Source organism: Dermacentor silvarum, chromosome 8 (assembly GCF_013339745.2).
Source record: "Dermacentor silvarum isolate Dsil-2018 chromosome 8, BIME_Dsil_1.4, whole genome shotgun sequence".
Taxonomy (NCBI): Eukaryota; Metazoa; Arthropoda; class Arachnida; order Ixodida; family Ixodidae; genus Dermacentor; species Dermacentor silvarum.
The window spans coordinates 161,012,723-161,034,581 of NC_051161.1; the positions used below are offsets into that span (position 1 = coordinate 161,012,723).

A 21,859-nucleotide genomic window follows, 5' to 3' on the forward strand; every position below is an offset into this window, starting at 1 on the left:
CGGCAGTATGGGTCAGTATGTTGGAGAGAGACGAGGTCAGTAGACGGAAGAAAGTCAACTGAGGCAACTGACTGTCCCGTGCTACAGGGCGTGTGCTGAGACGTGTGGCTAGATGGGGACGTGCAGACCGAAGGTGAAGCATGGGCGTTTGGGGACAGCGGGCAGCGCGACAAAGCGTCGGCATCTTGATGTTGCTTGCCGGACCTATACGTGACAGTGAAGTCATATTCCTGTAAGCGCAGTACCCAATGGCCGAGGCGTCCAGACAAGTTTTTCAGGGACGACAACCAACAGACAACCAACAGAGAGCATGATGGTCGGTCACAACTGTGAAATGGCGGCCGTAGAGATAGGGTCGAAATTTTTGTATTGACCACACGATGGCGAGACATTCCTGTTCTCTAATTGTGTAGTTGCGCTCAGCAGGAGAAATAGCACGACTTGCATCAGCCACGACTTGCTCTTAAGAATTCTGATTCCGCTGCAGCAGGACAGCGCCAATTCCATGCCCACTGGCATCAGTGTGTAGAATAGTAGGGGCTGTTGCATCGAAATGACGGAGCACGGGCCCTGACGTGAGAACTCGTTTGAAAGTCTGGAAGGCGGCTTCACAGTTGTCCGACCACACAAAGGACGCGCTCGAAGTCAGAAGTTTGTGTAGAGGAGCGGCAATGGTGGCGAAGTCAAGGACAAAGCGGTGGAAGTAGGACGCCAGTCCTAGAAAGCTGCGGAGTTCTTTAAGTGCGGTTGCTGGCGGAAATTGCAGTACTGCAGCGATTTTATCGGGATCAGGCTGGATGCCATGCTTACTGATGACGTGGCCCAATACTTTACGGCTTCGGCTTGCAAAGCGACACTTTTGAGTATTGAGTTGGAGACCAGCTTTTGCTAGACACGCGAGAACTTTGTCTAGATGTTGTAGGTGCTGGGAGAAACTTGACGAAAAGATGACAATGTCGTCCAAGTAACGAAGGCAGGTCTTCCATTTTAAGCCACGGAGTACTGTATCTATCATACGTTCAAACGTCGCTGGTGCATTGCACAGTCCAAAAGGCATCACGTTAAATTCGAAAAGACTATCAGATGTAGCAAACACAGTCTTTTCTTTATCTGGCTCATGCATGGGAATCTGCCAATATCCGGAGCGCAAGTCGAGGCTCGAGAAATACTCGGCACCTTGTAAGGTATCCAAAGCATCGTCAATACGAGGCATTGAATAAACATCCTTACCGGTAATTTTGTTTAGCGCCCTATAATCAATGCAAAAGCGCACAGAACCATCCTTTTTTTTTAACAAGCACAACAGGAGAAGACCAAGGGCTTGCTGAAGGCCTTATAATGTTGCGTGTCAGCATGTCGTTCACTTGTTCTTCTATAACTTTTCGCTCCAAAGGTGACACACAGTACGGGCGACGGCGAATGATGCGAGAGCCGTCTGTTTCAATTCGATGAGTAGTTACAGTGGTCTGACCCAGGCCTCGCAAAGAAACGTCAAAACAAGCTTCATGCTTCATTAAAATGGTAAGGAGTGCATTGGTCTGGGCCGGATTGAGATCTGCACTCAAGGTGGCCTTAAAAGCACTAGTGTGGCCTTCTGCGGGCATACAATGCGCGGAAGATGTGGCAGACGAAACACTGATGACACATACCGGCGCAGCGTCGGCGAGCTTGGCGACAGTAGACCCTTTCGGCAGTAGTAGTGGCTCAGGAGTCGTATTAAAGGCTGTGAGGCTGGCATAGCCACTTGAGATCCAGACCAAGCAAGAAGCGATCGCGAGTCCTCCAAAAATGCAACGCTGAGAAGGTACAACCAATCTGTCTCCGTCGACAATGTCTGTTGACCCAACGGTAAGAATACGTTCTTCGTCTGGTGGGATAAGAAAATCCGCTGCTGCAATAAGGTAGGGAAACGGGGAATCGATAACTGGATAAGTCTCGGTGTCGCTGATGTGAATCCTTGGGTCGCCACATGAAATTAGTGCAGAAGCAGCGGACAGGAAGTGCCATCCTAATAAAATCTGATGAGCGCACGTCGAAAGCACCGCAAGTTGCACATGATGACGAATACCGTCTATCAGGACGCGAGCTGTGCACTGTCCGGTAGGAAAGATGGGAACGCCATTGGCACCACATAGGACCGGACCAACATACGGCGTTCGCACTTTTCGCAGACGGAAGCACAGTTCACGATGTATAACAGAAAGAGCGGCTCCAGTATCTAAAAGGGCGTCGACGGAAGCACCTTCCACACAAACCGAGAGCAAATTGGCGGGGCGAGCAGGAGGAATTGGGACAGTCCGACACGATGCAGTTTCTCCTCCAAAAACTGCAGCCTCTAGTTTTCTGAACGGGTGTCCACAACATGGGAAGCAGCGCGCAAGGGCGATGAGGAACGGCGGTAAGGTGAAGGAGAGCGACGCCGGGGTGAGTGGGATGCTCAAGCCATGTCCTGGGAAGGTGAAGGAGAGCGACCAGAAGAGGTTGTGTACGGTCCGGGAACGTACGCATCTAGCCCTGGTATCCTGTCTCGCTCGAAGGTGTCGTAGCCTCGCCTTTCGCCTGGGTGACGCCCGGGAACGTAGGAGTCAAACCTAGGTGCGCTGTCTCGCTCAAAGGTAGCACAGCCCCGCCTTTCATCCTGCTGACGCTGACGGCAGTAGCGAGAAATGTGGCCGCGAATACCGCAGTAGAAACAAACCGGGCGCGACGACCGCCACGGAGAGTAGTACGGCTGTGCAGGAGTATTCGCTGCCAGCGAAGCTAGGGGGTCGCGGTAAGCTTCGGCAGGTGGAGACTGAATGGTCGAGGGAGGCCGGGAGGCAATTTCGGCATAACTTGGCGGACGAAATGGTCCAGTAGACTTTTCCATTTGGGCGTTTGTCATCGATGCCAGTTCGTCCTTGATGATGTCACGGAGTCCAGTAAGAGCGGGGCGAACGGTCGCAAGCGTCGCAGGTCCAGGAAGGTGTCCGTGAAGTTCCTCCCTGATGAGAGTGCGTATCAGGGTTCGCAACTCAGCATCACCGTTGAGACGAGGGTCGCAAGAGGCACGTGGCAGGCGAATAGACTGCAGCGTGTCTAGACGTTGGCATGCTGTGATAATATCACCAACGCAGTTTGGGCTCTGCATGACGAGAGCATTAAAGGCGACTGTGTTGATGTGTTGATGTATGTGGCGAACGCGGTCAGCTTCCGCCATGTCACTCTGTGCGCGGCGGCACAGAGCGAGGACGTCCGCAATGTAGGATGTATAGGACTCGTCCTGTTCTTGTACGCGCGTTGCCAGCCTCTGTTTCGCGATTTCGGAGCGTCCAGACGACATGCCGAATATCTGGTGAAATTGCTGGGTGAATGATGGCCAGTCCGAAACGTCACTTTCGTGGTTAAAAACCATGGCCTCGCAACTTCGGTTAGGTAAAAGGAGACATACCGCAATTTGTGCGTGTCGTCCCAATGGTTGACGTCGCTGGCTCTGTTGTAGTGATCGAGCCAATCTTCCACGTCGTCGCCGCGGAGGCCGGCAAAGACGGGGAGGATCGCGGTGTTTGGTGTTCACCGTCCAGGTAGGCCCAGCTGGCTGAGCAGAGGTGGTAGCAGTACTGGTGGATGGGTTGGTTTCTGCCATCACAGCGGTAGTCGAGAGCAAACGACGACCGGACCGGAGCTCCAGGGGAATCGGGAACGTAAGAGGACGTGGGAATCGAAGCACGCTCCACAACTTGTGAGACGTCGACCGATGCGATGCCTTTATTTCCGAGTAGTCGCCCGAGTCAGAGACGAAGCATTGCACGAGACCAAAGATGATGATGAGTCGTATGTACAGATGACGACGACGATATGCACAAATAGAGCTCACACAAGATGATGAGTCGTTTGTACAGATGACGACGACGATATCCGCAAAATGCGCTCACAATATATATAAACAAGAGCATATAATGAAATTGCCCTTTATTATAAGATGCTACCAGGGAAGCCGACAACACTTAAGAATGACAAGTGTACTGGGAGGAAAGGAAGCAAAGGACCACCAGCTTGCCGTCACAGAAACACTTGGTGCAGAAGAATGTCACTAGCTCGTCCTAGAGAAGGCTTCTGAGTAGAGGTGGGCGAATATCAAATTCTTAAAATACAAATAGTAAGTATCAAATATCGAATAGTCAAACGCAGACAGATATATTTAAAGGAGCAATATTTATACCCGTATAATTAGGTGTCACGCCTGTACTAACTGCAGTTGAACCCTTCTATAACACAATCAGCAGGGAAAGTGAAAAAAAAATTTTCACTTTCGTGAGGAGGCATAGCAGTTTTGAGGTGCAGGTGCTTAGACTGCAAATGGCAGGCTACACAGACAATCTACTGACTAGCATTGCCGAATGTCTTTTGCCCCCCCCCCAGACAGCCAAATCCTGACAAATGAAACAATCAAGAGAAAAGTTCACATTCAGGAACTGCGGTCATTCCTTATTTGCATCGAGTGTCTCATTGTATAAAAAAGATAGCACAAAAAGCAGGCACCAGAGTTGTTTTTTCGCTCCAGCAAGTGCCAGACAGTGAATAGGGAAGACATGGGGCCTTGCACGTGTGATAAGAAACACATAAAAAAGTTTGTGGACTGCTGTCACAACGTAGTGTGAGATTCCCCTCTCGTGCGGTCGATGCTATATCAGCCAAACTGGCTGTTGTGTAAACGACCGCCTCAAAGAACATTGAAATTTAATGAAAGGGTGTGTTGGCAGGCACCTAGCTGCACAGAGCTCCCGTTATTGTTGTCGTGCATTATGTAATCAATGCAAAATACTAAGGCGCTATAGTGACCAGCATGCACGTGAGATATACGAGGCATTTCGCATCGACGAAAAAGGTGATATGTGCATGAGTGTGCCTTCGATATCGCTCCTCACCAAGGAACTCGCGTATCTTGTACGTAGATAATGGCAACCATTTACTTGTGTTGTCTTTCTATATTCATCATCGTAGCCATCTTCCAGACGATGTATCGTACTTTAGTATGTTCTCTTCTCCCTCCTGCCTACTCAAGCTCCTGTATAACTGTGTGTGGAATAAAATACTGGTTGATAGTCAGTGCTTCATCTGTCTCAGTCTGCACATCCTGTTCTTTGAACTGTTACTCGTTTTTTTCTGACATGTGCTAACCGGCCCAAGTTAGCCCTTAATTGCATGGTAAGCGATTGAGTTGATCACAGGCTACCCATGTTTTGGTTCGGTTTGGTCGCATGCAGCACAGTGGATTAAAGGTATTTTGCTTAGGTTCAGAAAGCCGCTTGCCGCATTTCTATTATGTTGCTTTTGCTAGGGTGCACAACTACACGAGTACACCATGTGGGGTGTTAAAGCTGCTGGGGCTTGCAACGACTGATGTTTTAGTTTCGCGTTGCCCGTTAAATTGTTGCACCAGCTGCCACGCACTTCATTTTTTTGGATCTATTTTAAGCGTGGCTTCACAAATGTTTCAACTGTTGCTAGCTGCTGTTGCTGATTTTTTGAAGTATGAGGTTTTCGCCTCGCTTTGCTCTTAAGGGGCTTAAATCACGCTGTGAATATTCTGTTCAAAATCTACCAATTGGCATTCGCACACCCCTAGTTTATATACCTGAAAACCAGTGGGGACAGAGCACCTGTGTTGTCCACTGTTCTTGCTGTCTCAGCACTGGTCTTCATCATGAGAACACTGCCGTCACTGCTTGACAGAATGGCGGCCTCAAAAGTGTCACACCATTGGCTAAATGTGCCAACGAAACTTGAAATGACAGCCACAGTTTGCCTCTGCACAAGGCTAGAATGACCCCTCACCGTAACGGCCAGCCCGTCCAGAACGGTGGAGATGCGTCTCCAGGTCGTACGCCACGTCGAAGTGGATGACCAGGGTGACCCTTTCTGCGTCGATGCCACGAGCTGCCTGGAATGCAGCAGACTCTCATTCACAAACCAGTCTACAGAAGAACAGTAGTAAACATCTGCAGCAGGTCTCCTAGGGTAAGCCTAAACATGAGTTGACTGTGATGACAGTGCCGATGGGCATCGGGAAGGGCAGCCATCGAAACAGGCAACTCGATGTTCCGCAGGGGTGGTGCGCCACAAGCAGGTGGCTTCCCCCCAGGATTTTGCATTCCTTCTCCTTTTGGCGCAGACACCCAGTAGTCAGATTTAATTGTCATGACCAATGACGCAGCACGAGAACATTATAGTATGCAGTTTATTTTGCTGCAGAACACTCAGGAGAGTTTATGGTGCCGTGGCTGTTCACCTTTACATATGAGTATTGATAAACCGGTAATATTGTAAGTGGGTTCGACTCTATTTATGCATCTAATTAAAATGTTTTCATGTCTGTACCCTTTCTTCTTTCATTGTTTTCTTTTTTTGTGCAACCCGCTTATACAAGTGATTGGTTATGACATGGGTTCTCAAAGTGGGTTCCGCAAAACCTAGGAATTCTGCAGGCCCCTCCACGGGGTTCCGCGAGCCACTAAATTTTCCCCGGTGGCTAAGACGGCGAACGTGAGGTGCGCTCGAGCCAAAGAACCTCCATTACCCCTTCCCGAGTGTCAAAAAGCACCATCACAATGCGTAACAGGAACACGCAAACTGTACAATAAATCCAGCAATAGTGTAGCCACCCAGCCCCTGAAAAAGGGCAGCGCACCTAAGCTATTGCACTTAAACCTCCAAGGCCGCAACCATGTGCATTTCTCCCGTTTGGGGCCCATAGCATGTGCGCTGATGTATACGTCAGAGGATTACAAAAATAAATGCACGGAGCACTGCAAATGCGCGACGCAAAAGCGTCCAACCAGAACAAAGCGGGGGAGTCCGCATCCGTCTGCATCGCCATTTGTCGTCAGCGGAAATCGTACGTGAAACGTGCCCGACAGCAACGCCAGACACGTTTCGCACTGCGCATACATGCATATCAATAGCAATTTGCCCGATTCTACTTTAAAGGAATACTGAACAAAACTTTTGCCGCTTAGATTTTTAGCCTAAATGAAAACTCGGGTGCTGAAACTCGTTTCGCGCTGCCCATAACACCGCCTTGGTGGCTGGCTGCGTGCTTTCATAAGTGCGTAGTCGCCATCCATGATCACTTAGATAGCCACCATGGTTTCGTCCGCAGCGGCTGCAGCAAACGGTTGTTTCATTCTGACATATTGTGTGTGTTGGCCACCTGCCTATAGAACCGCAAGGTCGCCGTCCATGATCGCGTCGATGGGGGCTGTGGTTTCGCCCACAGCGGTTGCGGCAAACAGTAGTTTCGCTTTGATTAAGTGCAAAGCTGTCGAAGATGAAGCTCACTGGCTACATCGCGATGGACGGACGATTTGTTAGCGACGAGCTCACGGGTGACAAAATAATCGGGATGTGTGTGTGGTAGTGAAAAGTGCGTCTCAAATGAAGATGCGCACCGTGGCCTCACTGCGAGCGCTATATAATCAGTCACGAGATGAAGAGAATTCCCGCTTCCGCACTGCTCTTGAGCAAAATATAAACGTGATTTGCTGGTTGATTAAGTAAATAAAAGCGTGTTGACGTAGTAAGCATTTTTTAATCATTGTCCTGATACTCTCGATAATTCGACATTCGGTTAATTCGGACATCTTTTTTTCGGTCCCGTGAAATGTGAATTAACGAGGTTTTACTGCTCAAAGTAGAGTCTGCATTAATTCTAAGACCTCTTGTGTCAAAGCAGCCTGCCGAACACTACTGTTGGCCCCAAACATGTTATGCACTAAGCTTAGCCTTATTAGGGAGGGGCGTTCCTTGGCACTTCATGGAGCTTAGCAGGGTTCCCTGGGACCGACATGATTGAGAACCCCTGGGTTATGACAATGCAATTTTTTTGGCACTTGAATAATGTTATAATTATGTAGGTTCGACTTACATGCAAATCAGTAGCAATTTGCCCAATTCTCCCTTAAAGGATACTGAACAAAACTTTTGCCGCCGAGATTTTTTGCCGCCGAGACGCTCATTGCCACAAAAAGTGGCAATGAGCGCTCACCGCCATCTTTGTGGGGACTTGACGGATTGCAACGCGGCCACTTGAGGACTTTTACCTCGCTACTGGCTTGCGTCGAACGCTAACGCGCGCCTCCCTGGCTGACATGGTTTTGGATTTGGCCTCAGTGAGCGCTCGCGTACTCGTTGGCACGGTGCATGGATCGCTGATTGCATTACGTCTAATGTTATGTTACTAGGGCTCTAACGCACAATTCCGCCTTACGAGGCAGTGCGGCAGCGAAGCATTTGAAGCTTTTTTTGTGTGTGCGCATGTCCCGTGAATGCTTCTTCCCAGTCGTGAACAGCGTGCTGCGCTCTCGATCGTGCTTGCATGGTATCTTCATCGTGTTCCATGCAAGTTGTCCACGAAGTTGTAGATGCTCATTCACAAACATTGCAGTTACTTTTCGGTTCATCTTTCTCTGGTGGTATCCCTTTTCACATTGCTCGCGTATATGCGGCAATATCTCTTTTTTTTTGCAGCTAGCGAAGGCGTTGTAGCAAGCCCGTGTTTGCTCCGTCTCTCCCTCGTAAGCTTGGGTGGTAGCTCGAAACCGTTGCGTTCTAACTATATATAGGCCGTTGATGTTAAAGGAATGTACCGGTTGAGATGAGTAATGGCCACACGTACATTACCTTTATTATTATTCTCATGATCGACTAATACTATTTTTCATGTCAAGCTTTTCGCTTGTCACAAGCGGCGTGCATTTTCATGCGCCAGCTGCTGCCCCAGCCAAAACAAACATTCTGAAATCGAATTCAAGCATGTCGGCACGAAATTTTATGCATATAAGAACCTATATCCTGCTTTTTCGTGTCTTGTCAAATGATTTCGAATGTCGCCGGTGGCCGACGTGATCGCTGCGAACTGGCATCCTCGAGCGATCGCTTTCGCTATCACTTACGTGTGATATTGCATTTGGCATCGGACGCATCACACGCCGTTCGTTGCACTGTGCAAAGTGAGGTGCCCAGTTCGCGTCCTGTGCCAAATCGCGCGATATCTTGCAAAAGTGATCATATTCCCGAATGAAACTGTATATTTCCAAGCTGACAACACAAAAATGGGCCGACTACCCCGAGCGCGCACGCCGGCCGCTGCCATGCTGGTAGCATGTTTACGTTTATCCCGCGGCCAGCGCTGTGCCGGCGTTCGATTTTGCAAACTTCGGGCAACTTCGGGTTGTCTTGGAATCCCAGCCCACGTGACTTCCCATCAGAACTGGAACTAGCTGGCTGCCAGCGGCGCATTCCATCAGGATGTGGCGAGTTGCGTCTGGACTTTTTGCTGCAGCAGACACATGCTTCATCAGGTTACAAATATTTGATTCTTCATTAATGGCCAGCTCGGGCCTTTGTGTTATCGCACATGTCTTCCCTCCTAATTTCTTTCTTTCCATTCTCGTAAATATCCACGATCTTTTTGTTTCCATTCTTTGCATCCAATTCGCTGTTTCTCTCACATTCTTTCTTATGACTCCCTGGATGTCTATTTACAGTTTCGATTATCCTGTACTTGGTTGCCAACTTCCTTGACCTCTTCCTCCATTCTGTGTCCACGCTTTTCAACTACAGATACTTGTGCACTTTAGCTGCCCATTAATTTTCGTCCATGTTCTTGAGTCTTTCTTAAAAACTAATTTTGCTCTGTGCTTCTCTGAATTCAAAAGAGGCTCGACCCATGTCACCCTGCACTGCCTCATTTATGGTTTTACCATGAGCCCCCAAAGACAACCAGCCATCTGACCTTTCGTTAACTTCGAACGCCGAAAAGATGTCAGAGTTTAAGCACAGAATGGCATTTGCAAACATTAGCGCCTTCACTGTGACTCCTTTCCAGATTCCACGTACCACCCTATACTTGTTGTGGCCTCACAGTGCTCCGTGTTTCATTATTGCTGCATTCTGCTTCTCCTTCATCCTCATATTATCTTGGCAGATACTTGAGTATTTAATTCTTTCGTTTATATATACACCCAGGTATTTGTACTGCTTGATCATAAATACGAGATGGTGTTTAATTGACATCACGTAATTACTCGTATCTTCATTAAAAATCATATTTCCCTATTTTTCTGAGCCCTGCTCTACTTAGGCCTAGATTGCCACCCATATTCGGAAGTCTGTAAATCCCTTGCATTGTCCACTAGTAGCGCTATGTCGGCCACACACGTCAGCCCAGGAACCTTGTGTTGAACCCTTTGCCCATTACGGATGTAAGATAGATGAAAACACAGTTCACTGTTTTCCAGTAGTCTTTCTGTGACCTTAAGGGGAGACATGGGTCCCAGATAAAAACACTTTTGTTATTGACTCTAGACACGTGAAATTGTCAGGAAATATTCAACCTGTGCGCTGATTAGAAATATGCAGTTTTTTCCAAGTCCCTCAAAAAAAAAAGTTCATATTATTTATGTGTTATAAATTTGGGATGTGACTTGCAAAAAATGTACTGCACCAAGAGAGCTAAAATTACGCAGGCATCTTCCCGAATGTTCAAAAAGTGTAAGTCTGCATTTAAATTTTTATATCTGTATTTTGGCTGAAGTTATGAAATTCTAGAGTTTGTGGGGATGCGTGGCTCTCACGCGTCTCCTGTAATCCAGCTTCACCGCATAGCTAAGTGCCGATGGCGGTCGTGGTGGTTGCGGCACATTGCGAGAGATGGCGCGGGGGTCGCGATGCTAACGCCACCAAACGGCGGGGTGACTTGGGAGACAAAGGTCAACGGCGCTGCCTCTTTGGCTTGGGATCGGTGGCCAACACGCACGGACGCTTCGCGCGTGCGCCGGCCCGTTTCGCGCGACCGTCGCGCGAGGCTAGCAGGACACCGGTATGGACGAACACGGATCGTTCGAGCGCGCCACTGTTCGTGTGACTGTAGACGTGAACGACTAGGCAATGGTGTCATAGCATGGGGCAAACGTATTTGCTCGCTATCGGGTCGCGGTGAGTCGGACTTCCTTGATTTGTCGCGCGCCCGTGTGAATGTTCTATTGGTTGTAATTCGGCTAGTGTGCATTAGTGTATGAAAGGTGCAATAAATGCCCTTTTGATTGTTTGCACTACTGTGTTGTCGTTCCTTTGTCCCAAGAGCATGTGTGAGACCCCACAAGTTGCAACTTTGCAAATGTGAATTTTTATTGGCGATTTCTACAAGATTTCAAAATGTTGCGGTGTCCTAAAACACTATATCATAGCTTTTGTGCACTCTCTGACTCTCTAGCATTCAGGCAAAAAAGAAATCAAGAGGATTGAATGAGTAACAGTGACACAGTGCTGCTCCCAAAATTTTAGACTTGGAAAGATCATTTTTTGAGAAGAATGCAAGAAATTACAGAGAGAGCAAAAATGGCATTTTATGCTACAAAACCCGGTAGTTTCCTTCTGAAGCGGCATTGAAGGCTTGTTTTGGCAGGAAAGCAAGCTGCACACATGCTCTTTCAAACAAGACAGAGATAGCCTGGCTATGATAAACTGTTTTGGAATGGCGAATGACACAAAATGGGTCATGTCAGCACTTTCATGGGCAAAACTGAACATTTCACTGGACAAATACAGTGTTCTCTTCCTCAACGATGCGTCATTTCGAGCTAGTTTTTTGCCAACAGGTGCACCCTGGTATGAGTATTAGAAAAATAATAAAAATAAAAATTCAATTTTTTAGTGGCTTTTTTGTCTCCAGGACTCATGTTCCCCCATAACATAAAGAGTGGGGCTGTGACATCACCTGGTGGTGTAGAACGATACCACTGCGCACATATTACGGTTTCCGACATAGCAGAGGGCAGTGCCACAGAATCTCAAGGTCTGCTGAAGAAAAAAACTTGGTCCAATGATGGGCAAAAGCAAGGTAGGAGAAGTTGCTCCTGTGTGATCATGGCTCAATTTCAGACAACGAAATGAAAGGGAAGGCCACAAGAACGCAGCAGCAATCACATTTGATTGTCGTTACCTGCATTAAAGCAAGGTACACTAAAAAAATATTGCCTAAAAATTAAAGGGCAAGTGCTCTTTACCCCCTCTGAGGATCATCGCATTACACGTATATCAGCAACGGAACATTTGAAAGAACATGTCATTTCCCAATGAATTGCCGCCTAGTGTCGCACTGGAGCTGCTACAACCTTCCGCAACTTCTAGAAAGATTTCTTACTGCGCTTGGCTCGCTAAAACTAATTTTTTGCTTTGCTCTGCGGCGGGTGCCTCTGCAGAAACTTTGGGAGTATTCCTATTTCGCCTAGTTTTCTCCTGCATGCTCAAGCCTGCGCTAGCCCACTTCAAAATCGGCATTCTCGTGCATGCTCTTTTGAGACATTGACGTGGGAAAAAGTGATTTCGATTTGGCTTCTTATCTCTCAGAGCATCACTGTGACATGCACGCCCACATCGCTCTCCCACTGATGTGCGATTCAGTTGTTTACAGGCAGGTGCTCACAAATCGGCGATACTGCTGCACAGGCGTCTAATTTTGCGAGACACATGAGAACTGATAAATTCCGTCCGCAATCTAACAATTGTTTGGTGCAAATTTTTTCGCTTGCATTCTTTTTCTGTTGAGTACACGCCACTGCATGCATTTGCTTGCTGCCGCTGACATGCCATGCCTCGCATTCTCCACGGTCCTGGGGCGGTATTCTCTAATGATGCCCTTCATTTGCCGTCCTTATGGCCCTTTGTGGAAGATCAAAGGTTCATCGCACCACCAACCTTGCTGATTTCACACCCTCAGCATGACACACAATAAATGTGCAAAAACAAAATGGAACACTTCAAAATATGGGCCCTAGTGGTGTCAAACCTATTTAAAACATAGAAATAAGTGCCATGAATGTTATTACATCTGTAAAAAACACAATTATTTTAGTTTTTAATGTTTCTGACAATAAACTATGCATAAAAATGCACATATTTAAGTATTTCCTGGTGCTCTGAGTCACTTAAAAATTATTTTTTACATGTTCTTCTTTAAAATAACTTACCCTGAGAAGTTTAAATCTGCAATGAAAAATCTGACCATGGGGGAGGGGGGATGCATTCCCCCCAAATTGTGACCCTCATAAATACTGAAATACTATGTAAAAAAGTAAGTAAACCAAGTTTCTAAAATGCCAAAAAGCTCACTCTTATCGTGAGTCAGGGATAAGCAAGAAGATGTGCAACAATGAACGATGGGTGATGATACCACTCGGTTTCCGCACCAGCTTCCTGCAACATCTCTGATTTTGACAGCACCTCCTATGGCTTAGATGGTTGACAAAAAAGGACTATGCTGCATTCTACAGAAACTAAAGACTCCACCTAGAATATTTTGATAATCTTTTGTGTGCTAAAGCGGCCCAGATATGAGAAAACATATTAAAATCTGAGACATCACGCTGACATACTTGCACTTGCGCATTGGCATGAAATGTAAAATGTGAAAGTATGGCCCTCACTTCTTTAAAACAGTAACTCCCATAGTAATCCCCAATACAAGCACTGTGAGAAAATGCCTTCCCGCCTCCCTCGCCGCCATCACAGATACCAAAAGCTTCACTACTGCCATTCGTGAGGCCTTTTGCTAATTTTGTTTGTCAATCTTGTTAATTGTTCTGGAGTTCCTGTTCCTTTTTTTCCTCTACACAATGCTCGCAATTTACCATTCCTTCCTTTAATGCCCTAGGGCCTTGGCAGAATGTTGAATAAATAAATCAATTTCGCTGTTTATGTGGACTCACGAGGTCGGTGGAGACGAGGATGCGGCAGCGGTAGGCCTTGAGGCACACCAGGGCCTTGATGCGTTCAGACTGTGCCTGGGCTCCGCTCAGCAGCTGTGCTTTGTGGCCTGCGTGGCGAAGTCTCTCCTCCAGGGACTGCGCTCTTCCGAGAAGTAGAGCAGTGGAGGGGGGCAGGTCAGAGGAATTGCAAGCAAGCATGCTATATCTTTACAAAAACACCTCAGTAAACATAGTGGCAATGAATGACAAGTTAATTGATGACAAAGTTGGTTACAAATAGCAATAGCCGATGTTCAAAACCTGACATTTACAACATATTTCCGGCTACCACAATCGCCTCACTGCGTGCAGCCAGCAAAAGCGTGGCCTTCAAGATCCGTATTTGTTACCCAGAAGGGGCCGTCATTAGGACTTAGATTTGGACACCACCGATAGCTCAGTCAGAAAATACCCACATGTATGCTTCCACCTGGGAGGACAAGGTCAGATAAGCCGACACAACTGTAACTTTTAACTACCAAAGCTGTGCTGTACTTGCTCTTGCTGTTTGTACCAATATTTCCAAGGATGCGCCATACTCGTCAAGTCAGTTTTCATTGTGCATTAAAGTTTCAGTAGTTAACAACGATTCTTTAATGCTTTCGATTCATTTCATTACCATCGGTTCAGGTAATCACTCTTGAACCTCACACATGTGCTGAGGGAACGTCTCTTTGTCAAGTCAGATGTCACTGATACTCTGGATAATTATAAGAAACAAAGCACACACATAATTATTGTAAATGTGGATGCAATGCACGATAACTTGCTGAAATAAAAGAAATACTCCTAAATTTTTTACTTTTTTTTACAAAAGGACTTGGGAGTTAAAGGGCTCCTTCAAACCCTGCAGCATATTTCGGATACACTCTGGCAAGTCGTAAAACCCACTTCAGATATGGCTTAGCTGCAAGAATGACTTTCACTAATAGCCGCGATATAAGCAAATTGAATATGGTGAGGCGATGTTGCAAGGAGGAGTAGGAAGACCCTATCCCTGACTTGCAAGCAACATTCTTCCCTTGCCTCTTCTTTCTTTTTTTCTCTCTCCTTTTCTTGCAGCGTGGTCCCACGTTTCACGGGTATCTCCAAGCTGTTCACCTTGCCGCTAGTTACTCCTGCACTGCAAGCACAGTCCGTGACATGGACACCGAAAGCTGTGACGTCGCCTCTGCTGCCGGGGGTAGATTGTTTGCTCCAAGAAGGGCATGCAGGCTCTCACATGGATGTTCAGCTGTTTGAATGGCATACATAAGTGTAGTGCTACGAACACGTGAAAGTAATGCAATCTGCACACTGCGGTAGTTCGGTGTATGCAATGTTCAAGCCAGGTGAGGATCCCTTTATAGGTGCTTTATTGGGTCTTAGAATGGCGACCGAAAGAGAGCAAATTTATTTGAAGAACGGCAGAGACTGGTGGTTAAGTCCTCTAGCCTGCTACTGTGTAGTGAAGGAATGAGACAACGAGTGTGATAGGAAATGAGCTAGAACAGGTCCAAGGTCGCGAATGCAGGATTAAGAAAACGTGCTGCTGGGCTAGTTGGTTCTTTCTTGCAGAAACAAAATTTTCCTTTCAACAGAAAGCAAGTTTACCCCTGTCCAAAAATTTTGGCAAGAACCATCTCACGATGACTGTCAACGATAATGCGTTAGCATTGAAGCGGCACAACGTATTAACACTATTGAAACACCTCTTGCACTTCTCCATTAACATTGTGCACCTTCTAGTGGAGGTGGAGCAAAGCTGCACATGACCTACAAAATGCATGGAGCGCGAACGCTGAGAAATGCATCAATGCGGCAGCAGGGCTCCTCTGCCGCACTTTTTTCCTGACACACTTTGTCATCTAAGTAGCGCTGCCAAGAAGTCCGTGCGTAGACTCCGATACAAACATGCGAATGATGAGAATTATTCACTCATTGGCTACATAGCCAGTGGCATGTACTCAGTGACCCAAATTGGCGAGAGGGTCATTGAAGAGTGGCACATACCCAATGCATTTGCGACACAACCTGCTAAAGCATCGGGTTGCTGTCCTTCAGGAACCCCGTGTGATGTGGGTTCGATTCCGCCCAGCATGGGAGACATTCAAAGCATCATTTTTTCTCATTGTAGAGCTGCACACACCTACCCAGTGACCCAAGTTAGCTGCAAAGAGGTTCACTGAAGTCCAGCATAACGTCAACAACAGAAAGGCGCAGCCTCAGTCGCTGAGAATTTCTCTGGGGGCACGTGCCATGACACAGGATGAAGTTTCGAAGAAGAAAGGAGGCAACATCACACGCAGTGCTAGCCGGTAATGTGGCTATTTCGGCATATGTTGTCAAGTGGCCCACCGCAACAATAACCCAATGGATGCCAGCTGCAGTAAGTGGTAACGAACCGTAGAGGTCCACATCCACGCAGTCGAATGGGCAGGGGAGAGGTTCATGGGACCGGTTGGACGATGAGGTGGTAGTTTGCAGCGCTGGCAGTCCGTGCATGAACGAACAAATTTACAAAGTTCAACATGCCACACTAGTAATACCGCTGGCACAGACGCTCGTAAGTTTCAGAAACTCCAGCGTGAGGGCAAGGTCCTTGGAATGACGAGCAGCCATTCACGACTGTCTGGCGAGGTAACTGCACTTGTAGAGGAGCTGATTGCGTACGGCGAAACAAGTGAGGTACGCGTGCGACGTCTCCATCGTCACGTAGTCCAGGACTCCACGACACAGGGCTTTGCTGAACCAGGAGACTGGGCTGCCTAAAGAAGTCCATGAGGTGGCCGATAAAGGAGTCACGTGACTGCTCGAAAGCAATGATGTGGACATCGATTGAGGACAACGCGGGACAAGCAGTGGAAAGGCAGTCAGTAGGGTCACAAGGTAGAGAAGAGCCTGACAGAGCATCTGCATCAGAGTGCTTGATCTGTATACCATGCGTCTGTCATACTCTTGAATTCAAGGAGCCCAGCGAGCACGACGGCCTGACGAGTCTTTCAAGGAGGACAGCCAACAAAGCATGTGGTGGTCTGTAACCACGTCAAAAGGGCAGCTAAAGAGATAAGGTTGGAACTTGCCGAGTGCCTACATGATAACAAGGCACTCCTTTTCTGCGATGCTGTAGTTGGATTCAGCTTTGGTCAGTTTGCAGCTGGCATACGCGATGACGTATACAGTGCATCCAGCTGTACATTGCGCAAGAACAGCACCGACGCCAATACCGCTAGTGTCTGTATAGACTTCGGTAGATGCTTGAAGGTCAAAGTTACGTAAAATTAGAAGTGATGTAAAATAAAACGAAGTGTGGTAAAAGCAACACCGCATTCTCGGGACAGGTCAGAGGAACTCGCCTTCAACGAGGGAAGATATGATTGTCGTAAAGTTGTGAACGAATCTTCAGAAATAGGAACAGAGCCCGACGAAACTTCGAAGTTCTCATGTTCGTGGGCTTAAGGAACTCAGTGACGGCACGAAACTTCGCAGGGTCACGAAGAATTCCATCTTTCAACATCACGTGTCCTAAGATAGTCAGTTTTCACGCAGCTATTTAATGTATTGCGGCCCTATTTAATGTATCGTTCGAAAGCTCTAAGTTCTGCCTTTTCGTTCCCACCCTTGTCACCTAAAATGGCCACATAAAAAAAGCGCAAACAATAAACTAGGGGGCAGTCTGACGATTTTCGTGATGCAAGTGGCCCTGCTACTGGCTTAAGAGTGCTAGCATGCTGGGAGACGCCTTACGATCGGCTGTTGCTACGGCATCAGCACACTGACACTGCGGGCGGCGGGCGTGATTGTTAGGCCTGCTTTGAAGTTGATAACACTGTGATCACAAGCAGTGGTTATTCGACGCTTGTTTCTTAAGAAGTTAGAAACCGGACTAGCCTACGGAAAGCAAAGCGCAACCGTTATCTGAACATGCGACCACAAAGAGGAAGCGCTTGTCACAAGGATCAGAGCCGGCATGCGAGCCAGTCATCGGATTGCGCCTGCGTCGTGCAATCCCATATTGCGTCGGCAGTTTAGCCATACCCAGTGTCATGGATTATGTGATGATGAAGACATTGAGTGCATAACGTTTTACTTAGCAAACCCTACAGGACCGTAGGTGCACCGGCGCTTGTTCTCGCAACTCTCCGCGCAGCAGCGGGTTCTTGCAGTCTAGACCTCGTATTGAGACTAGGTACGTCTAAGATGTCAGCATTAGTCAAGACAGCGCATTCGAAGCACTTGGAAATGTGAACAATGTAGGACCGTGTCCATGGCTTACAATTTGTATTGAACACGACGTTGGTCGTGTACGCATACCGTCAACCATGGTGAATTTTGCAGTTGCGGGTGCTGTTTTCACGCCTTAAAAATGAATGCTGTGACATTCGATCAAGGAATTTGCCCATCTTTATTAAAAAAAAAAAAAAAAACTAATGGAGCAGAAGCGATTTCAATAAATTTGGTTTCATTGTGTTTAGCAAAAGCTGAACTTCATTCTAAAGCCTTTCTTTTTATCATAGGCTCAATAGATTGAATTTCCAACAGTTGCAAAACTTTCAGTGCGATTTTCTCAGCTTTTTTTTTTTTTTTTTTCGTGAGGTGCAGCTGGCCTTACGGAAGTTTTGAGGATGTTTCCATGAACGGATTTAAACAAGTTTAGTACCATTCTTTTCACTAACAACTCAACTACAGGCTAAGGCTTTCCTTTTTTTTTGATAACCTTCATAGACTTGTAATTAGGTGATATGTATAATGTAAGGTAATTACTGCAAGGTAATTTTTTATCTCCAACGTGGAAAATTATTTTTGATCAATAAAATCGCTGTATAAAAAAAAAAGTTCAAATTAACTGTGTTTGATTTAACGAGATTCGGCTGTGTAGGTCAAAGCAGGTGAAGCAGCTGTGAGTGCTCTGCAGGCGTAAGGTCATAGGCAATAAATGCGTTGAAGGCAACTGTGGTGGTGCTAAGTTCATGCCAAGTGGTCTTCGGTGGTGCTAAGTTCATTGAGAAAAATGATCTCAGCAGGCGTTGCATCGCCACCCAAAACACCGGCAATGAATGCGGCGTCAACAGGCTGGATATATAGGCAGAAAACTATTTGTTTACCAGACATGAATCATGTGAAATTATATACCCGATATTTATTGTAACTTTTCTTTTTGTACTTCTTTTCAATGTGATTATAGCTTGTACATTTGTTCATTTCAATTAATTGTATGTAGTTCACCATGTGACCTATCAATCAGTAGGTCTGTGACCTAATGCTGACCCATGTCCAAGATACAGGGGGTGAGAGCTTCGTCAAACTGCCTAAAAGCAGCTTTTTCTCTCCCTTCTCATGTTCTGTATTGCACATGAAATAAACTTCTACTTCTACATGGCCAAGACATTCGCCACGAAGCAGCATGATAGCTGAGGCTAACACGTTGGGCACGAGCAATGTAGTGGAGCCGGCAGTAACATCAAGGGTGGCAATGGGCAGCGGTAAACCTTTGCGCGTGAAGAACAGGTCTGACGGTGTAAAAAGGACCGTCACACTTAGTATATTGGTGCAGGATACAGGCACAAGAGCTGAAGAAAAGTGGGGAACATAAGTACCATCATGGACGACCAATTTGGTTGGAGGTTTTGTTGTCACAAACTGGGTCACACAACGAAAAGAAGAGGGCAACTTCAGCATGTGCGCAGTCGATAACGGCATCATAGCACAAGCAGGTGGATAGTATGACGAACTCAATCGTGTACAGAACATCCAGGATGGTAACACAAGCCATGCAGGCTGCTAGAGGTCGAACAGCTTGCGCGTTTTCTGTGCAGAGTAAAAACATATCAAGTGACGTCATGCCCTTTCTTAATGAGCGGCAAAGTTTCGCATGCATGATGATGATGATGGAACAAGCAGCACCGTTGTCCACAAGCACCTAACAAAGAAATACCTTCAACAACAACTTCGATAATGTTCGTAGACGACAAGCGAGGAATTTGGAATTTCGATGGCGACGCAGCTCTTGCCCCAAGAAATGCGGCCTTCAGTTTTCTGGTTCGGCAGGTGCAGGACAATGACGTATTTCATACAACAAGAGACGGCACAGCAAGGATGAGCAGCAGTTGATGAACGACAGAGAAGCAGGGGTCAGCAGTGGGACAGCAGCGTCCTAGGGTGACTGCATTTCAGCGTCACCCTAGGACGCTGAAATGCAGCCACCGCGCCAATTGTTGGCGCGGTGGCCAACAATTACATGTCCCAAAAATTGTTTTTATTTATCAACTTATTTTGATTAAATTTGGCTGCCGGTGCATTACTGAAAGGAGATTTTAAATGTACAAATGTACACGAGGAGAAACTGCAGTTGCTGGACTCAGCGGGGGATAGAAAAACAGGCACACTTGCTGACAAGGCAATGCAACTGTTTCAGCACAAGTCAGAGGTGCAGCGACAGGCTGTTTTTGGCAGCGAACTGGTGAAGTTTTGGCAACTTGCTACGTGATCACTTGCTGCAACATTGGAGACAGAGAGGATGCAGGTGGCTGCTGGTGCAACTGGTGCTCTTGCTGCTGAGAAAGCAACAGTAAGAATAGCTGCCGTGCTACCTCTTCACGCACTGATGCTTTAATCTCAGTGAGCAGCAACGACTAATTTGGTGCGCCAGCGAGCCCGGAAAGTGACTCGTCACACAAAAAAGTGCTTGTAAAGCTCATCGTAGCTCTGGCACAGCTGTATTACTAAAGATACAGTTCGTGGGCTCTAGCAAAGAAGCATGTGAAAAACGTTGTTGTCGATGCCCTTCATAATTTGCTGGACTTTGTTCGACTCTTGCAGTGACGCATTGATGCATTTGTGTAGGTCTATGACGTCTTTGTCAGGAGTGAAAAGCGCAAACAAAGAAAGAGGAAGAGAAAGAGACGATACGAACCAAGGCACACAAGAAGACATTGGAAAAAGGAAGAAGTGAAGGGAGCACATGGACACGCCATCTTGGAGAAGGGGCACTCGCATGGAAGGATGTGGTGGTCGGGGCGCAGCGTTGCCGAAGAAGACTGCCGGAGAATGCCACTCTGGGTCCTGCTCCAGTAACTTGGCGATCCAACGACATCCTGCCCGAGTACAGCAGCTGACCGCCGCCTCCAGAACTACCGCTGACCCGGACCTACCCACAAGAACACGTCAGCGTTCAAGCCGCTGAACGCGGACGCACGAAGGCTGGCTGCAGCCAGCCACCATCCCGTCTACGAAACTAAGCTGAGCCGGGAGTCCCGCTCTGCCAGAGCGCAACAACTCCTCAGTGACTGCACCTTTGTCACGTCAGCCGGGGCGCCGGTGACGCCGGACACCAGCGACAACTGACGTCGACCGGGTTGTGACGACGGACCACAGACCGGGTGGTGACGATATCCGTGACGGACATTACCGGTACTGTAAGCACCCCGATGCTATCGTATAAACAATCTCCCCACAGACGTTGGTTAACGTGGTAGTGTGATCACAAAACATAGCTAGGGAGGACGCATTCCATGTAGAAAGAGAGTTGTATTTTCAACGTGTGGTAAATCTTATTTAAACTTCATATTCAATGAACGTTGTCTTGGTAATGCATCTTGCATTCATGTGCTCATTCTGCTTCATCAAGCAAACGTAACAGGCGCTGACGTACTTGTGACAGTCCTCTATGTAGCTCGTCAGTGTCTCACCGGTTGCTGTGCCCACTCGCGCAAACATTGTTCGGTGTGTAACTTGTGGACAGCCGGATGACCAAAGACATCAGTGAAGGTGATCATGAAGCCTGACCATGTCGGAAATTCCGACATGTCGCCTATGATTTTTAAACCACAAGTTCGCAACGTCCATGAGGTAGAAATAGCGTTGGTCAACTCCGTGGCGCCGTCCCAGAAGTTGTGCGCACTCACCCTCACGTACGAAGAGAGTCAGTCTTCGGTGTCACTGTCGTCTGTACTGTTGAAAGTAGGCGGATCTCCCTGGCAAAGAGCACCAGAAATAATGATGGGTTGTGGCAATGATGTCTGCTGGGCGGCGTTGGGCATGGTAGCTCACAGTGTCCGAGAGCAGAGTTCCAGGATGGTACTTGTGACGGCTAC

General features: G+C 47.3%; 1 protein-coding gene across 1 annotated transcript in view; it reads right to left on the reverse strand.

Moving 5' to 3' along the window:
* LOC119461797 (probable ATP-dependent RNA helicase DDX20) overlaps positions 1-21,859 on the reverse strand; it is a 95,253-nt gene that overhangs the window by 16,008 nt on the left and 57,386 nt on the right. Inside the window, exons 7-8 of the mRNA XM_037723176.2 lie at positions 13,749-13,890; positions 5,818-5,923 (exon numbers count right to left, since the gene is read on the reverse strand). Coding sequence (XP_037579104.1) covers positions 5,818-5,923; positions 13,749-13,890 — 248 coding nt within the window. The remainder of the gene's footprint in view (positions 1-5,817; positions 5,924-13,748; positions 13,891-21,859) is intronic.